This window comes from Xenopus laevis, chromosome 1L (genome assembly GCF_017654675.1).
Source record: "Xenopus laevis strain J_2021 chromosome 1L, Xenopus_laevis_v10.1, whole genome shotgun sequence".
Taxonomy (NCBI): Eukaryota; Metazoa; Chordata; class Amphibia; order Anura; family Pipidae; genus Xenopus; species Xenopus laevis.
Genome location: NC_054371.1, coordinates 129,500,431 through 129,520,272, shown reverse-complemented (window position 1 = coordinate 129,520,272; position 19,842 = coordinate 129,500,431). Strand labels below are relative to the sequence as shown.

General features: G+C 37.8%; 1 protein-coding gene across 5 annotated transcripts in view; it reads left to right on the top strand.

Moving 5' to 3' along the window:
- The window catches only part of mllt3.L (myeloid/lymphoid or mixed-lineage leukemia; translocated to, 3 L homeolog), a 133,165-nt gene that overhangs the window by 108,810 nt on the left and 4,513 nt on the right, over positions 1-19,842 (top strand). For 3 of the 5 annotated variants that reach the window (XM_018257483.2, XM_041563693.1, XM_041563670.1), the window contains exons 7-10: positions 4,322-4,397; positions 8,285-8,432; positions 11,210-11,306; positions 18,914-18,985. In XM_018257483.2, the coding sequence (XP_018112972.1) occupies positions 4,322-4,397; positions 8,285-8,432; positions 11,210-11,306; positions 18,914-18,985 (393 nt within the window). The remainder of the gene's footprint in view (positions 1-4,321; positions 4,398-8,284; positions 8,433-11,209; positions 11,307-18,913; positions 18,986-19,842) is intronic. The other 2 variants (XM_018257491.2, XM_041563676.1) reach the window with 1 other exon arrangement.

The following is a 19,842-nucleotide window of genomic DNA, read 5'->3' as shown; positions in this document are numbered from 1 at the left end:
ATGGTTATCCTCAAATAACATGGCTTGTCTGGTAATAGCCTGTTTTTAGGAAAACAGGTGGAGGCTGTCCTCAGATAAATCTAATTCTGCAGAACCTCAAGTAACAAGTAAATAAACATGGGGAATATTTAATTATTTTATTGTACGCTTAATTGAAAACATCATAGATGCTATTTATTTCAAGCGGTTTGCTAATGCCTTGTCCCTATTGTCTCTTAATACTTACCATATTATTTAGGCCACTTGGCAAGAGTAAGAGAAGAGGGGGCATATGGAAACACAAGAAGTGTGGGACAGCCACTTGAGGGGAGAAATTTACATAAATCTGGGATGTCCATCTTCAGCCCTCAGGTTGTTTTCTTCAACTGCAGCTCCTAGCAGCCTATGACAGCTGTCAGTTGTCTGCGAGATGATGGAAGTTGCAGTTTAGCAAGTGCTGCAGGGCTGCAGGTTGGGCATACCAATTGTTGACTCATATCACACATCTATAAATAAATAAATCAGCTACCCCTTCTTCTAGCTAAATCTACCTGATAGGTTTTGACATTTTCCTTCATTAGTAAAGTCAATATGGTACAAACAACTGCACGGAGCAAATATTTTAATCTTCCAGAGAACTCCACTTGTTCCTGAACCAGATGGCCACACACAGTTGTTTAGTCACACTGCCGACATAAACACAACTGGTGGGAGGCATTACATCTGGTACTGACTGCATTTTACCGGACAGCCAATCAGAAATGGTTAATGATAGATGCCAAGGGGCATCAGATCAGCAAGTGGGTGGTTCAGCGATTGCCTTTTTATGAAAACTCCTTAAAACATTAGTATAAATAGGAAATCCAAGGTGAAAAAAGGAAAACCTTATCAAAAGCAGAAAAGTAGTAAAACTTATAGGAAGTTGGTGAGGTCATAAAAAGTATTTGCTGTGGGAAACCAGATATTTGACTGTGGTTACAGTGTAGCATTTCTAACGATACTTTTTGAATGTAGGTTTCTCATTTTCATTAGTCCACTCTTTCTGTAGGGTAAAAATGCTTGTGACTTTTTTTTTTTTTCTTAATGATGCCCTCGTGAATTAAAGAGAAAGTACGCTGATTGTGAGAAAAGTTGGTGGAAGGCTATAAATCTGCCTGCTCATTATGAACAACAACAATAGATTGATTTACAGGGAGAGGCAACTGTTAGGCTTATGGAAGCTATGTGCAGAAAGATGCAGCTAAGCACAAAGATTTGCACTGCTTCCACATTGCTTGAAGCCTCTCTCTCTCTTTCCTGACTGATTTACTGGCACAGTAATCCTAATGAAAATATCCCAGGGACAGGCTGATAAAGTGGAGACCAGCAGCAGCTTCTAGTTGTGCAGACAGAATTTTGTGTCTGTCTTCCATTGTAATCTTGTGTTTATACTGTATTTGTCTTGGCACAAGTTGGCATGCATTGTTTGCTGGCACTGTGTAAATAAATTAAAGTCAATTATGGATTTTATTTATCCATGGCAATGTTTTTAAGAGCCTTTGCCAAGACTCCACTTGTGCATGAACTTGCAATGATCAGGCTTTTCATTGTCGTATTCCAATGCAAGCAACGACGCACTGTTCCTGCACTTGCCTGATGGTAACGTAATAAATTGATCTACCTAGTCTGTTTAGTCTGAGACTTTGCACATTATATGAAAGAACCTTTCACAGTCTTAATGGTGGGTAACAATCACCAGTGAGGTGCATTGAATTGCAGTCTCCTTGACTGAAAACCTGTCCATTTAGTCATTCATTGTATTGAGGAAGTTTTTTTTTTTCCTTTTTGACAAGCCAACTAGGGATGCCATCTGTCTTGTGTGAAAGAGTATCTGCCATGAATGTTTTCATGCCTTTGCACGACTTGAGATATGTGAAACCCAGCTGCTGTTTTTAATTGGTTAAGTGAGAGCTGCCTTCTTTGGCACTGGTAAATCTGGCCCATGTGAGAATGGCATCATTGCACTGATCCAACTAGACAAGTCTTTAGGCACACAGAAATACAGCCCAATCCAGTTGCAGGTCAGCTAATGGACCCCATACACATGCTGATAAGACATTCTGGATTTTTATTTTGGCAATTGTATTTTATTCTCTTAAAATATATATGTTCAAGTTATTCAACTGCCTATAATTACTGGGACCGGTCATTTCAGGGAGACCTTATTAGAACAAAACACTCAGCCGGAGACTATCCACACCCTTAGAGATGGTATTCACAGGAGGAGTCAATATATAAATGAACTACAACTCCCAATACCCTACTCAAATGGAACCACACCATTGGGTGTAAAGTTAAAAAGACAGTCTTTATTACACTCCTCCTTTTAGGGACTTCAGTTTCGAGGAAGAAATTGGGAGTTCTAGACCTTATTATAAAAATGGCAATACATATAACCTGATAAATTTTATGAGCTCCTAAATGTATAACATATTTTTCAAGGATCAAAGCTTCCTTTATATATTCCTCTTTAAAGCATGCACAGATAAGATGTATTGAAGAATTGCCTCAACACAGTCAAGGAACTTGTTGTTAGTTTTAAAGGAAACACGAGTGAAAACCAAATGAAATAACGAACAGGGACATAATACACCTATGTACTACATAACATCTATAAAATCATATTGTTTATTCATTGCATCTAAGAGTGAAAGCACTTTTATTTAACTCTTAATCCTGGCCTTTGGACCGTGAGAGTAATTTAGGGAGGAGGAAAATGCAGTCAATCACTTTATTCATTGGGGCTCATTTATCAACACTGTACAACATTTTTCTTGCACTGATCAAGGCGAAGACTAAAACCGGTTTTACTTTTAACCTTTGCTTCTTGAGAGGAGGGGGAGGAGGAGATGGCAGTTAATCAAAAAACAAGTATGACAAAGGCTGCAAATGGGGGAAGGTATGGGGTTTGGTTATACAGAGCTCATAGCAAAGGGAGGAAGTAAAAAATTACCCATAATCCTTACATTACAAAAACCAAGGATTATATATATATTTATATTTATATATATATATATATATATATATATATATATATATATATATATATATATATATATATATATATATATATATATATATATATATAATATATAAATATATTTATTTATCTTTATTGTGCCGATGTTGAACAGAGGTGTCTATAAGTGTATGCAGTCCCTCTTAGAAAGACATGGATTCTGTTGCCAGATTTACTTATTGCTTTCCTTTCTGACAAACAACAGAGGCCTCTCTTGCTTTATGACAGGATTTTTAAATATATATTAAAGATCAGAGTGTTGTGTCCCATTGAACAAAACAGGATCAAATACCCTTTATGTGAATGGTGCACATAATCAGCGATGGGTACTAATCCAAACATCATAATTAGCATTGCTCAGAGCATTCAATTATATTCTGACAATATAGCACAGACCATCTTCTCTCTTTAACATAAAGATATTGAATGTTAAAGGGGTTATTCACCTTTAAATTAATTTTATTTTAAGTTATATTCTGAGACAGTTATTTGCTATTGGTTGTCAATTTTTATTATCTGTGGTACAAATAGATTTGCAGCCTTTTAGAGAATTTGTTTTAGATTGGGTCAGTGACCCCCATTTGAAAGCTGGAAAGTCAAAAACTATGAAAAAATAAATAATGAAATCCCATTGAACAGTTGCTTAGAATTAGCCATTCTATAACATGCTAAAAGTTAGTTTAAAGGTTAACCATCCCTTTAATGCATTTTCTACTGGGTGTCTCCAACATTTATAAATAGGTAACCCTTAATTGTTCCAAAGAACCATTTCTCTGACCTAAATCCGAGTTGGGTTCACCGTCTCTGATGCCAGTCCTTTGAGCAGTCAATATCTTACTAGAGAAAGAAGAGTTTAAAAGGCAAGTCAACCCCAAAATAAAAATTTGCTTAATAAAAGAAAAAATCATTCTAAGCAACATTCTAATACACCTTCATTTAAAAAAAAGTCACTGCTTTTAAAGTTATTTGTAAAATGATTGTTATTAAAACTTCTGGTTGTTACTTTTTAAACAATGTTGCAAAAGTCTTAGTTACCCAGCGAAGACAGGCCTGTTAATCAGATGGTTTGCCTTACATTGTATCCACAGTCTAAACCACAAGGGCAGAGCATAGACATGGACAGAAAAACACTGCTTTTAATAGAAATACATTAGTGTTTAGTGGATGCAGATTTTTAATATCCGCACCCGACCCTAACCGGCCCACACCGAACCTGCTTTTTGATAAAGACAAGATATTTGTACACCATTAACTTAGTTTCTTTTTTTCTTTCTCTCTTTACAGTCAGGTCAACCTAGCCCCGCAAGTTCTAGTTCCAGTTCCAGTTCCAGTGTGGCCCCACCTCATAACCACAGACAAGGTATTTAACCACAGAGAGATGAGACTGTCTTCATCCAAATCAATGAATATTGTGTTATATATTTTTGCATTTTGAGTACTATTTAACATTTGTTTTGATGTTAATTTCTGCCATTAAAGGAGAAGGAAAGGCATATTTACTTGGGGGTTCCAAAAGTTGGCACCCCAAGTGATTGTATATACTTACCTGACACCCTGGGCTGGTGCTCCTATCAGGAGAAAACTGCACTGATCCAGGAGTTCATCCAGCGAGCAGACGCATGCGCAGTAGAAAGAAATAGTCGGCTTCCTTGACTTTTCACACCACTGCCCATGCGCACCCGCGTAAAGAGAGAAGAAGAATTAAGCTAATCGATCCATGGTGCTCACTGGAAGAACCCTATGACCAGTACAGTATTCTGCTGATAGGAGCACCGGCCGGGGTGTCGGGTAAGTAAATACAATCACTTGGGGGTGCATAACTTTTGGCAACCCCAAGTAAAAACCGACTTTCCCTCTGTGGAGCTGGATGAATTACATTGGCTCAGTCAATAGGAACTAGGACAACTTTATTCATAATGGCAGCTTTTTTGCCATCAGTTATTGTATTCATTCTCTTAATAGCAAGGTAGGCTTTCTTTTCTAGGTTTGGGCCTTTCCACAAATCCTGGAATTTCTGAATGAAAGAGCACTGGACAATTTTGAATCTATATACACACAACCCTCATACTAACCTGGATATTGTTTAATTCCAGCCTGTAATAAGTGTGTATTAAAAGGCAAGATATATTAAAAATATAAATAATGCATGCAGGTTTTCTGATTGTTGAAGGATGAACAGTTCAATGATAGCACCGGGTGCATTTAACCCTCATGCTTTTCCTGCATAACAGATACAATAATAATGTGTTTGTGTATATAACTTGCTGCAAACTGCTTACTTTGGGCATATTCAAATTTGTCTGCCTAATACTCGATTGTAATACTGTTTACCAAAACACCAAGACTCATTTGACTGAAGTCAAATTATAAATGATTTATATACTGAAAAAAATCATTAGATATAAAGTTGATTTTGCATTCAAAAAATAATTTAATTAAAGATTCATGTGGACAAACATTACATTGCATATAACAGTATATGCTGGGCGGTGTGTATAAGATTTGTGCGGAAATCGCTATTGGTTTATGCACTATGGCTTAGTGCTGGCGAATCTGACCCCTTTCACTGCCCTCCATTTTCTTTGATTTCAATAAACAGTAGCAGCCAGTTGGTAATTAGCTTTGTTCAATAAGTTGCAAGAAGAATAATGAAAGTAAAAAGATTGCCATCGGATAGTGCCCAGGTACAAATATGCCTACTGTTAGTAAATAAGCCCAAACAGATCCCATTACTGGCCAATGCAAAAAGGTTAGGTTATACTATCAAGTAGGAACATGCTAGTGGTGCAAGGGGCAGTTACAACCATTCGCTCCTCCCTGCCCTGTCTTGAGCCCCTTTGCTGACAGGAAAGATCCTGCTGCTTTTATTTATTAGCTTGTCCCTACCTCTAGTGATATCACAGATGGGCTGATTGGACACAGGAATATAAATTATTACTGTGGGCTGGTTTGGGTGGGGGCAGATTAGAGTTCACAAAGCACTACAATGTTGGCAAAAAAATGGATCTTTTATTTATTTATTTTTTACACCTTGAGTGCAGTTCATTTTATTACCATATGGAGAAATTTGATAAAGAAAACAAGCAAGGCTGTTCCGTAAAGGAGATGTAAGGCCTAAAACAGAATATGGCTAGAAATGCTATATTTTAAACACTGGACGTAAAGTAACCACTCAGAGGCAGGGTCGGTCTGGGCCGGCAGGACACAGTGAAAAAACACAATGGGCGCTAGTGGGCCCCGCCAGCCCGGCCCTGAACCTCACCGGCAATGCCCCAGGCTGCTGATCTCCTTTCCCCAACACGCTGAAGGTAGGTTTATTTTATGCATGCTTGGGGAGGGCAGGTGGCAGCGGCCCCTGTAGGGGCCCCTGGGGTGGCAACCCAGGTGGGCCCTGCACCCACCAGTTCGACCCTGCTCAGAGGTTCAACAATCCTATAACAAAAATGACCCATGCCTTTAGGGTGATGACACACAAACATTTTGTCATCCTTCTAAATCTCCTCTGGTGCAGGTTTTTTTGATGTCAGTTTGAATCCGTGGGTGCAGGGCAATTCTGCAGCTTACATAAACAAATGTTTTGTTGCTGGAAATTCCCACTGACACCAGGGGGGCATTGAAGGTTACCGATTACACACACACAATCGTCGCAGGTAGCAATTTTGCACATGGTTTTTTTGCACCTGTGATTTTGTGTTGTGGGGGGGCGGGCTACAAAAGAGCACAAACCATCAAACGATCATCTTTAGTATAATGCTGTTTTGCTGTCATCTGAAATTCCTTTAAAGAGCAGCCTGGGTTTTTTCTATCATTTTTTAAGAATGTTTTGTGTCATAGAAAATATATTAATTCAGCTGTTGACAGCTGCAAATAAATGATATCAATTATCGTGCCAAAATGTTGCCCTGAAAACCTCAACACGAGGTTCTAGGACCACTGTAGTACATTGATCATTCTCTGGCCTCTGGCTATAAACCACAAAGATGTATTATATATATCTCACAAGACCACTATAACTAAACCCCAGCCAGCCACAGCAAGCCATATCTTATATGCTATACATTTACAAGTAGCTGCAGTATGGGTGAGTGTATTTAACAGAAGTGTAAAATTATAAAAGCGTCTCAGATTTAAAATATTGGTCAGCCTGTTAACTTAACATATCAACACCATCTTGGCACTGAATAAAATGCTGATTTCTTAATGTGGGTTGCAGTAATTATCTTGTTTTACTTTATTGTACATTGTGCTCCAAGAATTCCAGATAATATTTAGTAATTATTTTTTATTTCATTTTGGAAATATACGGACATTTTTCATCAATCACAGAATAAAACTGAATAAATGCAGTGCTGTATATCTTTACCACATACAAGAAGCCTCTGGGCAAACAACAAATTCTCTACAGTTACACTCTGAAAAGTACACTATGGCTGAATGATCTTTGTTATGCAAAGAAGTTGTGTTTTTTTGGTCATTGCCATAATGTGTTCAAAGTACTATCGAGTAGGGGCTATTGGGTATGATATGATGATGCCTTACATTTAACGTTAAGGTTTGGAAAAAAAGCTTACTTGACCTAAATTTGACCTTGAACTGAAAGGGGAACTCTAAAACCGAAATAGATCAAAAACAGGCAAACAAAAGCTCCCTGCTACAGAAAAGCCTGCAATCAATTTGATTTGTTGTCTGGAGCCTTTTTTTATCTGCAGCATCAGATTTAACCTTAACAGTGCGCTGTGCTGCTTTGCTGTATGTCACTGTTTTCCCTTGCATATGCAAGGAACTCGGTGCCTGTACAGAAATATTCTTACACACCACTTGTTTCTTTATTGGATCTGACTGCAGCATTGTGTGTTTTACATATGCCTCTAATGCCTGTAAAGAAATGGTAGGGAAAGGTTTGTTATTGGACAACGCAGTGACTGAGTGGGTAGCTTGCCTTCCATGCAGCACTCGAGTCCTGAGTTCAGGTCCAATTGGGCTACTATCTGCAAGGAGTTTGTATATTATCCCCATGTATGTGTAACATTCCTCTTGGTTATCCAGTTTTACGCACAGTGCTTTAAATCACAGAAAAAAAATCTCCAGAGCTCTCCAGGACAATCTTAGAAATAATTATGCTTATTTGTCTGATTTTGTCCACTATAACCAATATGCCTTTAAAAGCAAAACAATGATTCCTAATTAGTAATAAAGCGAGCAATAGAGCAGCCATCTTTTTGCTGTCCAGTGTGTTAATTTGCCTAGGTTTCTTTGTGTCCTGCCCAGGCCCCCTGCGGTCATTTGTGAAAGACTTACATTCTGATGACAATGAAGATGAATCGGATGATGCAGAGGACAATGACTCTGAGAGTGAGAGGACGATCCACATGCACGGAGGGAGCCGAGCTCGCAGGTATATAGAAAATGATCGATTTTTTTTTAGCAGAAGTTACATGACAAGAGAGCAATGGAGAGCAAAATGTGCCTCTCATGGCTGAAATCATAAAATGTCAAAATAATCATATGTGGAGGTTAAAAGGTTTGTTTCCTATAAGAGATGGCACTATTTTTGTCTGTAGTTTTCCCAATGTTTTAGTTTGATTCTAGTAAATAGCAAGAGCTCTGACTACTTTCTGAACCATCAGCGTTACTTAGGTAACATCTAACAGCTGTAGAGCCATGAAAGAGCTATCCTTTTCTAAAGCTACGTGGGCTTCTCTGTGTCCACAGATTTTATGCTTTGAAAAAAAAAATAGAAAAAGTTTTTTGCTCATTCAGGGGGTTAGGACTTGGAATGAATACTTAACCAACACAATTTATATAATATTAAGTGGAGAACTAATCTCCCCCAAGAGAATGTCCCCATCTAATAGCCTCCATTGGCACCCTACCCGCATAGCCCACTACTAAAAAAAAGTGTTGCAGAAAGTCGCACAGACCTCTGCATGCAGAGTAGCACAGCAGAGCTCACGGGCGCCATCTTCAGTATCTTTGGATCCTCTTCTTTCCTATCTACAGAGCTTTACTACACATGTGCAGTAGACACAAACACCAAACTGGCTCCATCTGCGCATGCGCTTAAAAACTTAGGGGCAAATTCACTAACTGGCGAAAATTCGCCAGTGCTGGCTTCGCGCACATTGCAACACTTCGCCAGGCGTAAATTTGCCTGGACAACACTAATTCACGAAGATCCGAAGTTGCGAACAGGGTAACGAACGCTGCCGAAAATACGCTAGCGTTGGCTAATTTGCATATGGCGTGCAGTTAAAGTACAATGGCCGTATATGCTGCAGCAACTACATTACACTACACAAGGCCAGGGAACCTTAATAAAATGATATAGAGTTGTTATATTGCCCTACACATGTACCCACAGTTTAGTTTAGGTGCCATATGTTATCAAATCTAGGGGGGAAGGCGGGTACCCCAAAAAAATATTCAATCTTTTTCAGCCTATCACCCTGTAAAAAGGAAAAGACGTCAGCGTTTTTTGGGACTTAAAAAAATGTTCAACTTTTTTTTGAGGAACTCCTATCTACTCTATTGCACTTCACCTGGTCTGAGGTGGTGAAGGCAAGTCTGGTGATAGAGGTAACGGTCAGTAAAATCAAAAATGTTGTGAATTTGCGTAGTAACGCTCTTTTGCCAGAGCGAAAATTCGCCTGTAAATCGGCAAAGTGCCGAAATGACGTCACGCTGGCGAATTTTTGCCAGCATTAGCCACTTCGCCCTTTAGTAAATTTCCCCCTTAGTGTCCTTTAGCAAGCTTATCAAATGATGGCGTCTGTGAGCTCTGCTGCACTACTCTGCATGGAGAGGTCTGTGCGACTTTCTGGAACACTTTTTTAAAGTAGTGGGCTATGCAGGGAGGGAGGCCAATGGGGGCTATTAGATGGAGACTTTATGGTTTAGTTCTCATTCAAAGAATCTTACCAAATTGGTATATGCATATCTGTAAATATTGCACTTTTACCTTGAGCCAACATTTTGTGATGGTCTATGGGCTCTTTCAGAGATCACCTGACATATCTAACTGTAACAGGAAGAAGTGTGGGCGTAAAAGACAAAGCTCTGCAAAGCATGTACCTTGAATAATTGCTCATTTGTATGATCAAGGAAGCGGCCCTTAGTACTTAAATTGGCAGCTTTCAATTTAAGATTATCCCATTGGTAGATAAAACTAGAAAAGTATAGAAAATGTAGTTTAGAAAAGTGTAAAAATGGTCGGAAGGAGAGGAGATTTCCTACTGGGTTATGAAGCGTTTCTCAGAAGGCATGTTGCAAAGTCTTGCACTTAAAGAGGTGGTTCATCTTTAAGTTGAATTTTAATATGTCATAGAATGGCCAATTCTAAGAAACTTTGCAGTCTTTGCAGGGTAATTTGGACCAGCTTTCCAACATTCCAAACTGTAGAGCTCTAACCGCTAAATAACACAAACCACACAAGTAATGAAAAATGAATTAGTACTGGTATGGTTATCCGTTATGCAGAAAGCTCTGAATTACTGCAAGGCCATCTCTCATATACCGTATATACTTGAGTATAAGCCGTCCCGAGTATAAGCCGAGGTACCTAATTTTACCTCCAAAAACTGGGAAAGCTTATTGACTGGAGTATAAGCCGAGGGTGAGAAATGCAGCAGCTTCTGGTAAGTTTCAATCTCGTTTTTGGATGACTATTCTTAGGCGCTGGCTACTATTCTAAGGTGCCGGCGAATATTCTTAGGCGCCGGCTACTATTCTAAGGCGCCGGCGAATATTCTTAGGCGCCGGCGACCGTTTTTGCGCTTGACCCGAGTATAAGCCAAGGTAGAGTTTTTCAGCATATTTTGGGGGCTGAAAAACTCGGCTTATACTCGAGTATATACGGTACTCCATTTTAATCAATAATTCAATTTTGTTTTAAAAAAAATCCTTTTCTTCTGTAATAATAAAACCTTGTATCTGATATAATTAATCCTTATTGGAGACAAAGCAATTATGTTGGGTTTATATAATGTTTGAAATATTTTTAGTAGACTTAAAAATTACAGAAAGACCCATTATCCGAAAAACCCCAGGTCTCAAGCATTCTCGATAACAGGTTGCATACATGTATTGCATTGTTTAACCCATCTGACATTTCCCAATCTTCATTATGGTGGTGATGCAAGTCATAGAATATCCAATATGTGCTTGTGTTTTTAGGATTAGCCTCAGTGATGGGAGCAACAGTGAAAGTAGTTCTGTTTCTTCTCCTTTGCGACATGAACCTCCAACTTTGTTAAAAACAAGTAATAATCAGGTAAGTTGCTTTTGTGTTAAATGTGTTTTACAGACTTTGTCCTTATAAAACCAAAAGTTAGCTGTGAATTCATTGTTCTGTTCGAATTGTGCATGTTCCACATGAACAAACCATTACTCTACATACAGTAAACCATGTGTTTTCCACTACACAGTGTCACAGTATCAACCGTTTGTCTAATTTTTTTCACATCAAGGTCTTGAAACAGCCACAAAGCTATTAACTATACAATGGGAATGGAAACTCATTGGCTGCCCATACACTGTTCTTTACATAGTATAGTGCTCTGAATGCTTGGTTTAATCTGAACTTTAACTAATTGTATGATTTTAGTGAGTAACAAGTTATTTTGTATGTCTTCACAGAACTTAAAGGTTTAAAGTACTACATTAAATGTAATTTTATTATGATGTATACAGGGATGTTCTAAGATGATTTCTTGTTAGTTAAGTTTTTAAGTGTTCTCTGAAACTTAAAGGAATTGTTAAAGGGGACCCGTCACCCGAAAAAAATTATTCAAAATCCTATTTTATCACATTAGTTAAGCAAAATGAACGTTAATTACACTGTATAAATTATTTGAATTGTGTTTCCTTCAGTCTGGGAATTCAAAATGATAGCAAGCAGGCAGCAGCCATTTTGTGGACACTATTTTTAAGGAAAGCCTTGCATCATCTCAGAATCTTGTTGCACCAGAATGGGGGACCTGATGCCCATTCCCATGCCCTGGCTACACAATTAAATGGTGAACGGAGAACGGGGGAATGTGTGGAGAGCAGTGACATCTAGAAAGTGCTGAATGAAAAGTGAAAGTAATTGTCTACCCCGCCTCTATGCCCAAGGCATAGAGGAGGGGCAGACAATATTTGATTGACATCTGAGATTTTTAAATGAGCTTACAGTAGCTATGAATGATTTAATAAAAAATAGAAATTGGATTTCATGTTTAATTTGAAAATGACTTTTTTATACAGATTTTTGCGTCTGGGTGACAGGTCCACTTTAAGTATATAAAAGAAAAACTGGGTAAATACTGTAGGCTGTGCAAAATAAAAAAGTTTTCAATAGAGTTACGGTAGCTATACACGGGCAGATTAAAGATGCCGATATCGGCCTTTGGACCAATTCGCCAGTTTATCTGCCTGTGTGGGGGCTTCCGACGGGTCCCCTGATCAATATCAGGCCAAAAATCGGGCAGATATCGATCAAGCAAGGTTGATGTTTTCTTCCAGGACTGCATCGGCTAGTTTATGCGGTCATGCGACCTGTCGCGACCATTCACATCATTGTAATCTGATTGTTTGGCCCCAAGGCCGAACGTTCAGATTAGCCTGATATCGCCCTGCCGTTAGTGGGCATATTGGGGTAAGATGTGCTTGTTTTGGCGCCAAACAAGTGGATCTAATAGTGTATGGCCACCTATATACTTAGTCAAAAATGTCATCTATAAAGGCTGGAGTGACTGGTTGTCAAATGTAATAGCCTGAACACTACTTCCTGCTTTGCAGCTTTCTTGGTCTCCGCTAATTTGTTACCAGGCAGTAACCAATCAGTTACTTGAAGTGGGTTTGCTTTTGAATCTGAGCTGCATGCTAAGCCTCAATTGCAAACTCACTGAACTGTTCTGTTCTGTTAGACATCCAGTCACTCCAGTCTTTATAAATTACATTTTTGGCTAACTAACTATGTTAGAAATGTTTTTATTTTGCACAGCCTATCCATTTACCCAGTTTTTATTTTTACACTGAACTGTACCTTTAACATAGCAACCAGGCAGAAGATTAGATATCAAAAAGCAGGATGAATAAAAGAATACCAAACAAAAATGAATACAGTATAAAATTAAAATGTTTGTGTTATGGCACATCACCACCATGATCCTCACAGAGAGTATAATGAGAATCATACCCCCACCTTCAGCTGCATCACATACATATAAATGGGAAATGTAGTACCTGGCAGACACTGGTGCTGCCACATAGAAATTGCTAGGAAATGTTGTCTCTGCCATTTCCAACTATATGAATGGAACGAGACTGAGCAAGAAGTGATGTGCGGGTCAGGAAAATCTCAACCCACACTCGACTCTAACCCGCAAAACCATAACCAGCACCCAACCCTAACCTGCAAAATGTTGCCCTTGTAGGACCCACGCCCAACCCATACCCACATCTTCTCCGTCTGTTCGCTACTTCTGTGTAGGCTTCTATTTAAAAAACAGGGAATCTTTGAGAGCAGAGGAGGATTGTACTTCTCCAGTCTGACCCGCACCCAATCCTAACAAAAAATGGTCATCAAAATTTCAACCTGAACCTGCCCACCACAGGTTTTAGGCCATCCACACATCACTACACTAGTTTTTCCTTAGAGAAGAAACTGCCCATAGTGTCATAAGCCTAATCCTTTTGGGGAGGGGGTGTTTTGACAGGGTAACCAGGTAACAATTCATAGTGCAGGTTTGAGGAATTCAAAATAGTAAGGCATGTAAATGAAGTAAAAAATAAAATGCATGTACAACATAATAATATTATTCTATTGCATCAGTTCTTCTATAGTCTTCCGAAGGAATTATCTGCTTTGTTGTGGTGTAGCCTTAATATGACACCCCTACTGCAGCTTCGTATTTTGAACAGGAATTAGCTTTTTTAAAAATATTTTCTGTTTTAATTATGCTCCTAACTTTGTGGAAACCAAGAGGGTTGCCCAGCAGGAAGTAGTGTTCTGACTATTGTGTTAGACATCCAGTCACTCCAGCCTTTATACATTACATTTTTGGCTAATTACTTATACTGAAAACATTTTTATATTGCACAGCCTATTAATTTACCCAGTTTTTATTTTTATATTGTACAATTCCTTAAAAGGGTGTCAATAGAGGCAGCACAGAGCAGTATTTAACAATATTTATGGACTTTGGTCACCCTATAGGGCATATTTATCAAGGGTCAAAGTTCAAAATTAAAAAAACTTTTTTGGGGGTCGAAGTGGTCCGTGTTCGAATCGTACGATCGAAGGAATAGCGCCTTCAATTTACTTTGATTCGACGTTTTCAGTCAAAAAACTTAGATGTCTCAAACTTCACCAATTGCCTCCATATAGGTTCTAGGAGGTCCCCCATAGGCTAAAACAGCACTTCGGCAGCTTTAAGGTGGCAAATGGTCGAAGTTTTAAAGAGACAGTACATGCTAAATTCTGATGTTTTTTTCAACTTCGAATCCAAGTTGGACTATCCCCTAGTCGAAGTACACAAAAATAGCTTGAAATTGGAAGTTTTTTACTTCGAAAATTCACTTCGACCTTTGATAAATCTGCCCCATGTGTTCCCTGCTAACACTAGATTGTAAGCTGGCGGGCACTTGACTGGCAAATTTTGCCACTGCCTTGCTGTACAAATGAATAGAACCCGGCATATAGTTTATAACTGTGTTACAAAAAAGGTCTGTAGTATATGAAGGGTTCTTGTTCCAGCTGAATTAAAGCAGAGTTCTATTTTATACTGTAACATTATTATGTTTTATACATAGAAATCGAATCGACTTACCGTAAGTACAGTGTATTAATCCACAGCCTCACAACCAAAGCAAATTACATTTATATATTATCAAATAATAGTTGGCATGCTATAAGGAACAATTTTTCGGCAGAAGGAAAGTAATGCCATGATCTCTCTAGATTATTATTTCATTAAATCGATTAGAACCTAATACTTTAAATATATTCTTATATGAGCTCCCTTTAAGATCTTTGAACTATTTGTGCATATTGTTCACATCTTCCTTTGTTCATGAAGGACTTCACCAGCTCTGCTTTGGTTCATTTGATGCTCTGCCAAGTCGTGCCAGACCCGAAGAGCATATAAATTAAAAACATAAAAACAATACTGTAAGCTGGGGCTTCCATTGTTCATGATGACTTTAACATGTAGTGTGTATGTGATAGTGTTTGACAGTCTAAAACCAAGAGGTCCGTGCAATAAACATTTAAGAAATGTCTATTCTTATTATCCTTGGTTTATTTAGGATACATTTTCTAAGCAAGGGTCAGCAGTCCATGTTATAGGAATATATCTGATGTTCTAGGAATATATCTGATGTTTTGGTGAAACTGTCAAATAGCATATTTATTGAGCAACACAATGATTTCATCACTTACTAATGCATCTTACCTTGTAATTTTTATCAAAGGGTTATTTCCCTAAAGTGCTATAATTAAATTGGTTGCTTCAAAAATTTCTGGAGTTCATAAGTAGGAGGTGGTTTAGTCCAATATCATGATTCTATCAAACCCTACCCTTCCCCATTTTACTTTTTAAATGACAACTAATACATTTCTTATCCTAAACTTTGCAACAGTACAGTTGTAGGTTAGTCTGGTAGAGCTGGTGACCTTCAATCTTCAAAAAGGGGTTGTTCACCTTTGATTTAACTTTTTGTATGATTTAGAGAGTGAGGGTTCATTATTTATTTATTTTATTATTTTTTTATTATTTCTCTTTTTTTATTATTTCATTATTGCAGCTCTCCAGTTTGGAATTTCAGCAGCTGATTTATCTTAGCTACCAGACACTGATTGGAATGAGGAACTAGTATAGGAATAGCTCAGGACCTGAATAAAAAAAGAGAAGTAATAAGTAACATTAACAATAAAATTGTAACCTAACAGCAATAGGTTTTTGGCTGGTGGGGTCACTGACCCATATTTGAAAGCTGAAGAGAGAGATAAAAAAAGGCAAATAATTAAACAAAAATTATTAGGGTTTGCATTGTACCGTGGGGAAATGATCCCATAGAACAAAAAAACAGACTATCTACTAGTTTTCTTTTAATCTGAGGAATCAGGTATGTCTGTGTAATAAAGACATTTTAATTTAATATTTAAGTTCATATAATGTTTATGCAACTTTTTACATAAGCCTAACTAAATGAGCTCATGAGACTCTTTAAGGACTCATACACCCAGCATCTGGGATGTGCTTGTTAAGTGCTTAAGTGCTTTTCTTTGCCATTCGTGCAGTTTTATGTATTGACTGTGCAATAGCACAGTGAGATAAATTAACTGTTCACATTTTGCACAGTGAGGCTGTAACCACCATAATGCTGAATTCAAAGTTGTGCATTTTTATTTGTTCTTTGGACTTCATTCATCCCAGACACTGTGTGTTTGTAATATTTTAAGGTGTAGGCAGTTTTAGTGTTTTGAACTTTGGCCAAAAACTCCACCTTTTTTTACACGACAACTGATATTGTAATGATTTATGACAACCCCAAAGGTGTTTGCAAAATGCGGTTCTTTTTTAATACTAGCTTGTTTTGTGCCACCCTCTGTACAGGCCCTGTGTTGTGCAGAGCTCTTACTTTGGTTGACCCTTACCTACAGTAAAGTATGGTTGTGGTTTCATCATGGGTGTAGCACTTGTTTTCATTAGCAGGGGCTGGGGATCTTGTTTAAATAGATGGAATATAATTGGTGCATTCTATAAGAAGACCTCAGTTTTTAAACTGAAGGTTGGGTGCAAGTTCATCTTTTAGCATCGAGTGGCTCAAGCTCAGAAAAGTGATGTCTTATAATGGAGGATTATGGAGCAGGTTGGTGCACATTGATCATCTGATACTTATCCCCAAAAATACTTGTGATGTTATTGCTGCAAAAGGTCTGTGAGGATTAGATATTAAATGCATATTTATGTTTTCAGTTTTTTGTTGCGATTTAGAAATAAAAGTGTCAATTTCATTGTAGGATTTGTTCTGTGAAAATTATAGAAATAATCAAAGGTCTTAATACTTTTGCAAACCCTGTATACACACTTGGTATCCTTGCTGTCTTGTTTATATGTAAGATTATAGTATGTAAGAGATAATAATTATAAGATATGAGTCTTATTATTTGATAATAATAGCAAACATACAAAAAACAAGGGATTCATAATAAATAAAGAAGCTAGAGTTACAAATAATATAGTATATCCTTATATGCAAAATATGTATATCTAAGAATATATTTATAATATTGGAAGTACCACTAGATAAGCAGATGAAGTTAGGTGGTTTGGCCACTGTTCAGCTAACCAGATAACAAGTACATGTGTATAGACCCATACACCGAATTGCTGATCCTCCTGTTGACAAGACAGACAGGTAGAGTGTAGCCAGCCTTACTGTGCTCTTGTGATTGTCTACTGTCACCAAAATTCCTTTCAACTCCTGTTGTGTATACTTGTTATTTTTACTTGTCATTGTGCTTATTTTAAGCCCCCATCCTTTCAACCCTCTTTTCCCCTCTACCCTTCCCTTCCGGTTTTATTTCCTCTTGCCTCTTTCCATCTCACCATTTTTGTAAGTTTACACTTTCTTCTCCACTGCCTTTCTCTTTTCACCTTTCATTTCTTCTCATATTGTCTTCTGTCTAGATTATATTTATTCTGTATATAAACTTAACACACATTTTAGCTGTCACACTCCTCTATTGCCTTGTTTATTTGAGCAATAGGCATCCAACACTTGTAGCATTAATGCCACTTACATTTATCTTATGTAGACTGTGTGAGGTCTCAGTTTTATCATATAGTGTGACTCCCAATTGACATATATATTTTTATATGGATTGTTTACATAGCCAGGGAATTTGCTATTATCTTTTACGGCTAAAACAGGAACCTGTTCCCCATCACACACATCAGGAGAATTAGTGTGCTGCCCCAAATATGAATAATGGTGACCTGATTTGTCAAAACGTCAGTAGTAACTTCATAATACAGCTGTAAATTCCAGCAGAGTTGGCAGAAACCATAAAGTAAGAGACCAGAGGTCAAAAGGCTTTATCAGTCCCACCAGAGGCTAGACTGGAATTTGCAACACACAAGTATGGTAGTTTTGTGAGTGTCTAGCTGTAGTCCCTCTAACTAAATTCAAAGGAATGAAAACTTCACTCCTAAATTACACATGCAAACATACACATTAATTCTTAGACCTGGCAGGAAAAGTAGAAACTATCCCTCTCACCATACTTTCACACTTTATCATTATTTGTGGCAGTCTTTTGTTTTGTAAACTTTTTATCAACTTTCATTTGAGTAACCAGAGACCTGAACCCTCACATATTGTCTTCCTCTTCCATAAATCATAGCTGGTAGGCTTGCTTGTTTATGCCTTCAGAACATGTCCCCTCATTGCATAAACTCACCAGTGCTGAGACACTACAATATACATTTGTGTCAATTGCCAATTGAAAACCCTTATCTGGAGAATTAAGTACGGCCTGTTTCTACTGATTAATCTATTATTTTACCAACTGTTAAACTGAATCTGCAGTGGATTTACTATTTAAGTAATCAAGAAAATGCACATTCCTATGATGAGGCATCAGTACTATATGTTGCAGATGTATTTTGCAATAGTAGTCTGGCATTAACCATCGGGTAGGTTCTACATACAAGTACACAAAAAAGGTTACATTTGTGATGCCTTCTATAAAGTCAAAATGCAGTCAACCAAAAAGTGCTTGATCTTATATGGTGTTCTTCCAATATTAAAGTGTAAAGGTTAGATCATTTGTTTGTCCTAAACCTGTTTTCTTTTTTTTTTAATTTCATATCATTGTCTGGGCTGCAGATCCTAGAAGTGAAAAGTCCTATCAAGCAGAGCAAGTCTGAAAAACAGCTCAAAAACGGGGATTGTGACAAGGTAAATTGTTTTGGGGCAACACGATTCCAGAAATGTTTGTGTTCTTTTTAGGAATTATTATTATTTTGCAGTCATTGATCAGTGGTCACAGTGGTCCCAAATGCTTCACCATCTGTATCTTGGAGACAGGGGAGGCCATAAAAAGGAAAGTGGGCAATGGTCTCAGAGTTAATCTGCGACTACCAATTTCTATATTAAACACCCTGGGTAGTCACAGGATTATTTATAGTTGGACCTGTAAGAGCAAACTTTAAGGTGCATTAGTAGAAACATTCAGGACAATTTTATGTCGCATTGATCTGTATCAGATACTTTTCCACATTTTAAACATGAAGCTGCAATGTAATCTGATTTACTACTAATTAAAATAGCGGCTACATTGCGTCCTGCTTGTTTATAATACAGAAGTGACGAAAACACACAAGGTGTACAACATACATTGAAATGCCTTACCTGGGCATATTAAAGAGTGCACACTTATTAATAATATTATTTATCCTGATTAGGGTATTAAACCTAACCATGGCCCTCTGGCTGGCTATAGACAGGCTGGGGGCATTTCAATGGCCTACCTAACATCTGACCAGAGATCTGCCATGTTTGGCCAGTTGATGCTGCAGTCTCAATGATGGACTTCCATTTTGGGTTAATAGTTGTCCAAGTGGGTTCTATATGTATATGCCCAGAACTACTTAACAGTTTGCAAAAACAGCTGAAGGTCCAAGATTTGGCATTCCTAGTTTAACAGATGCAAAAGGAAATATACATAAAGCTCTCCATAAAACAGTATGTTTCAGATTGCATACATGTGTAACATTCCATCAGTTTTACTATCCCATTAATTGTTATTATTTTTA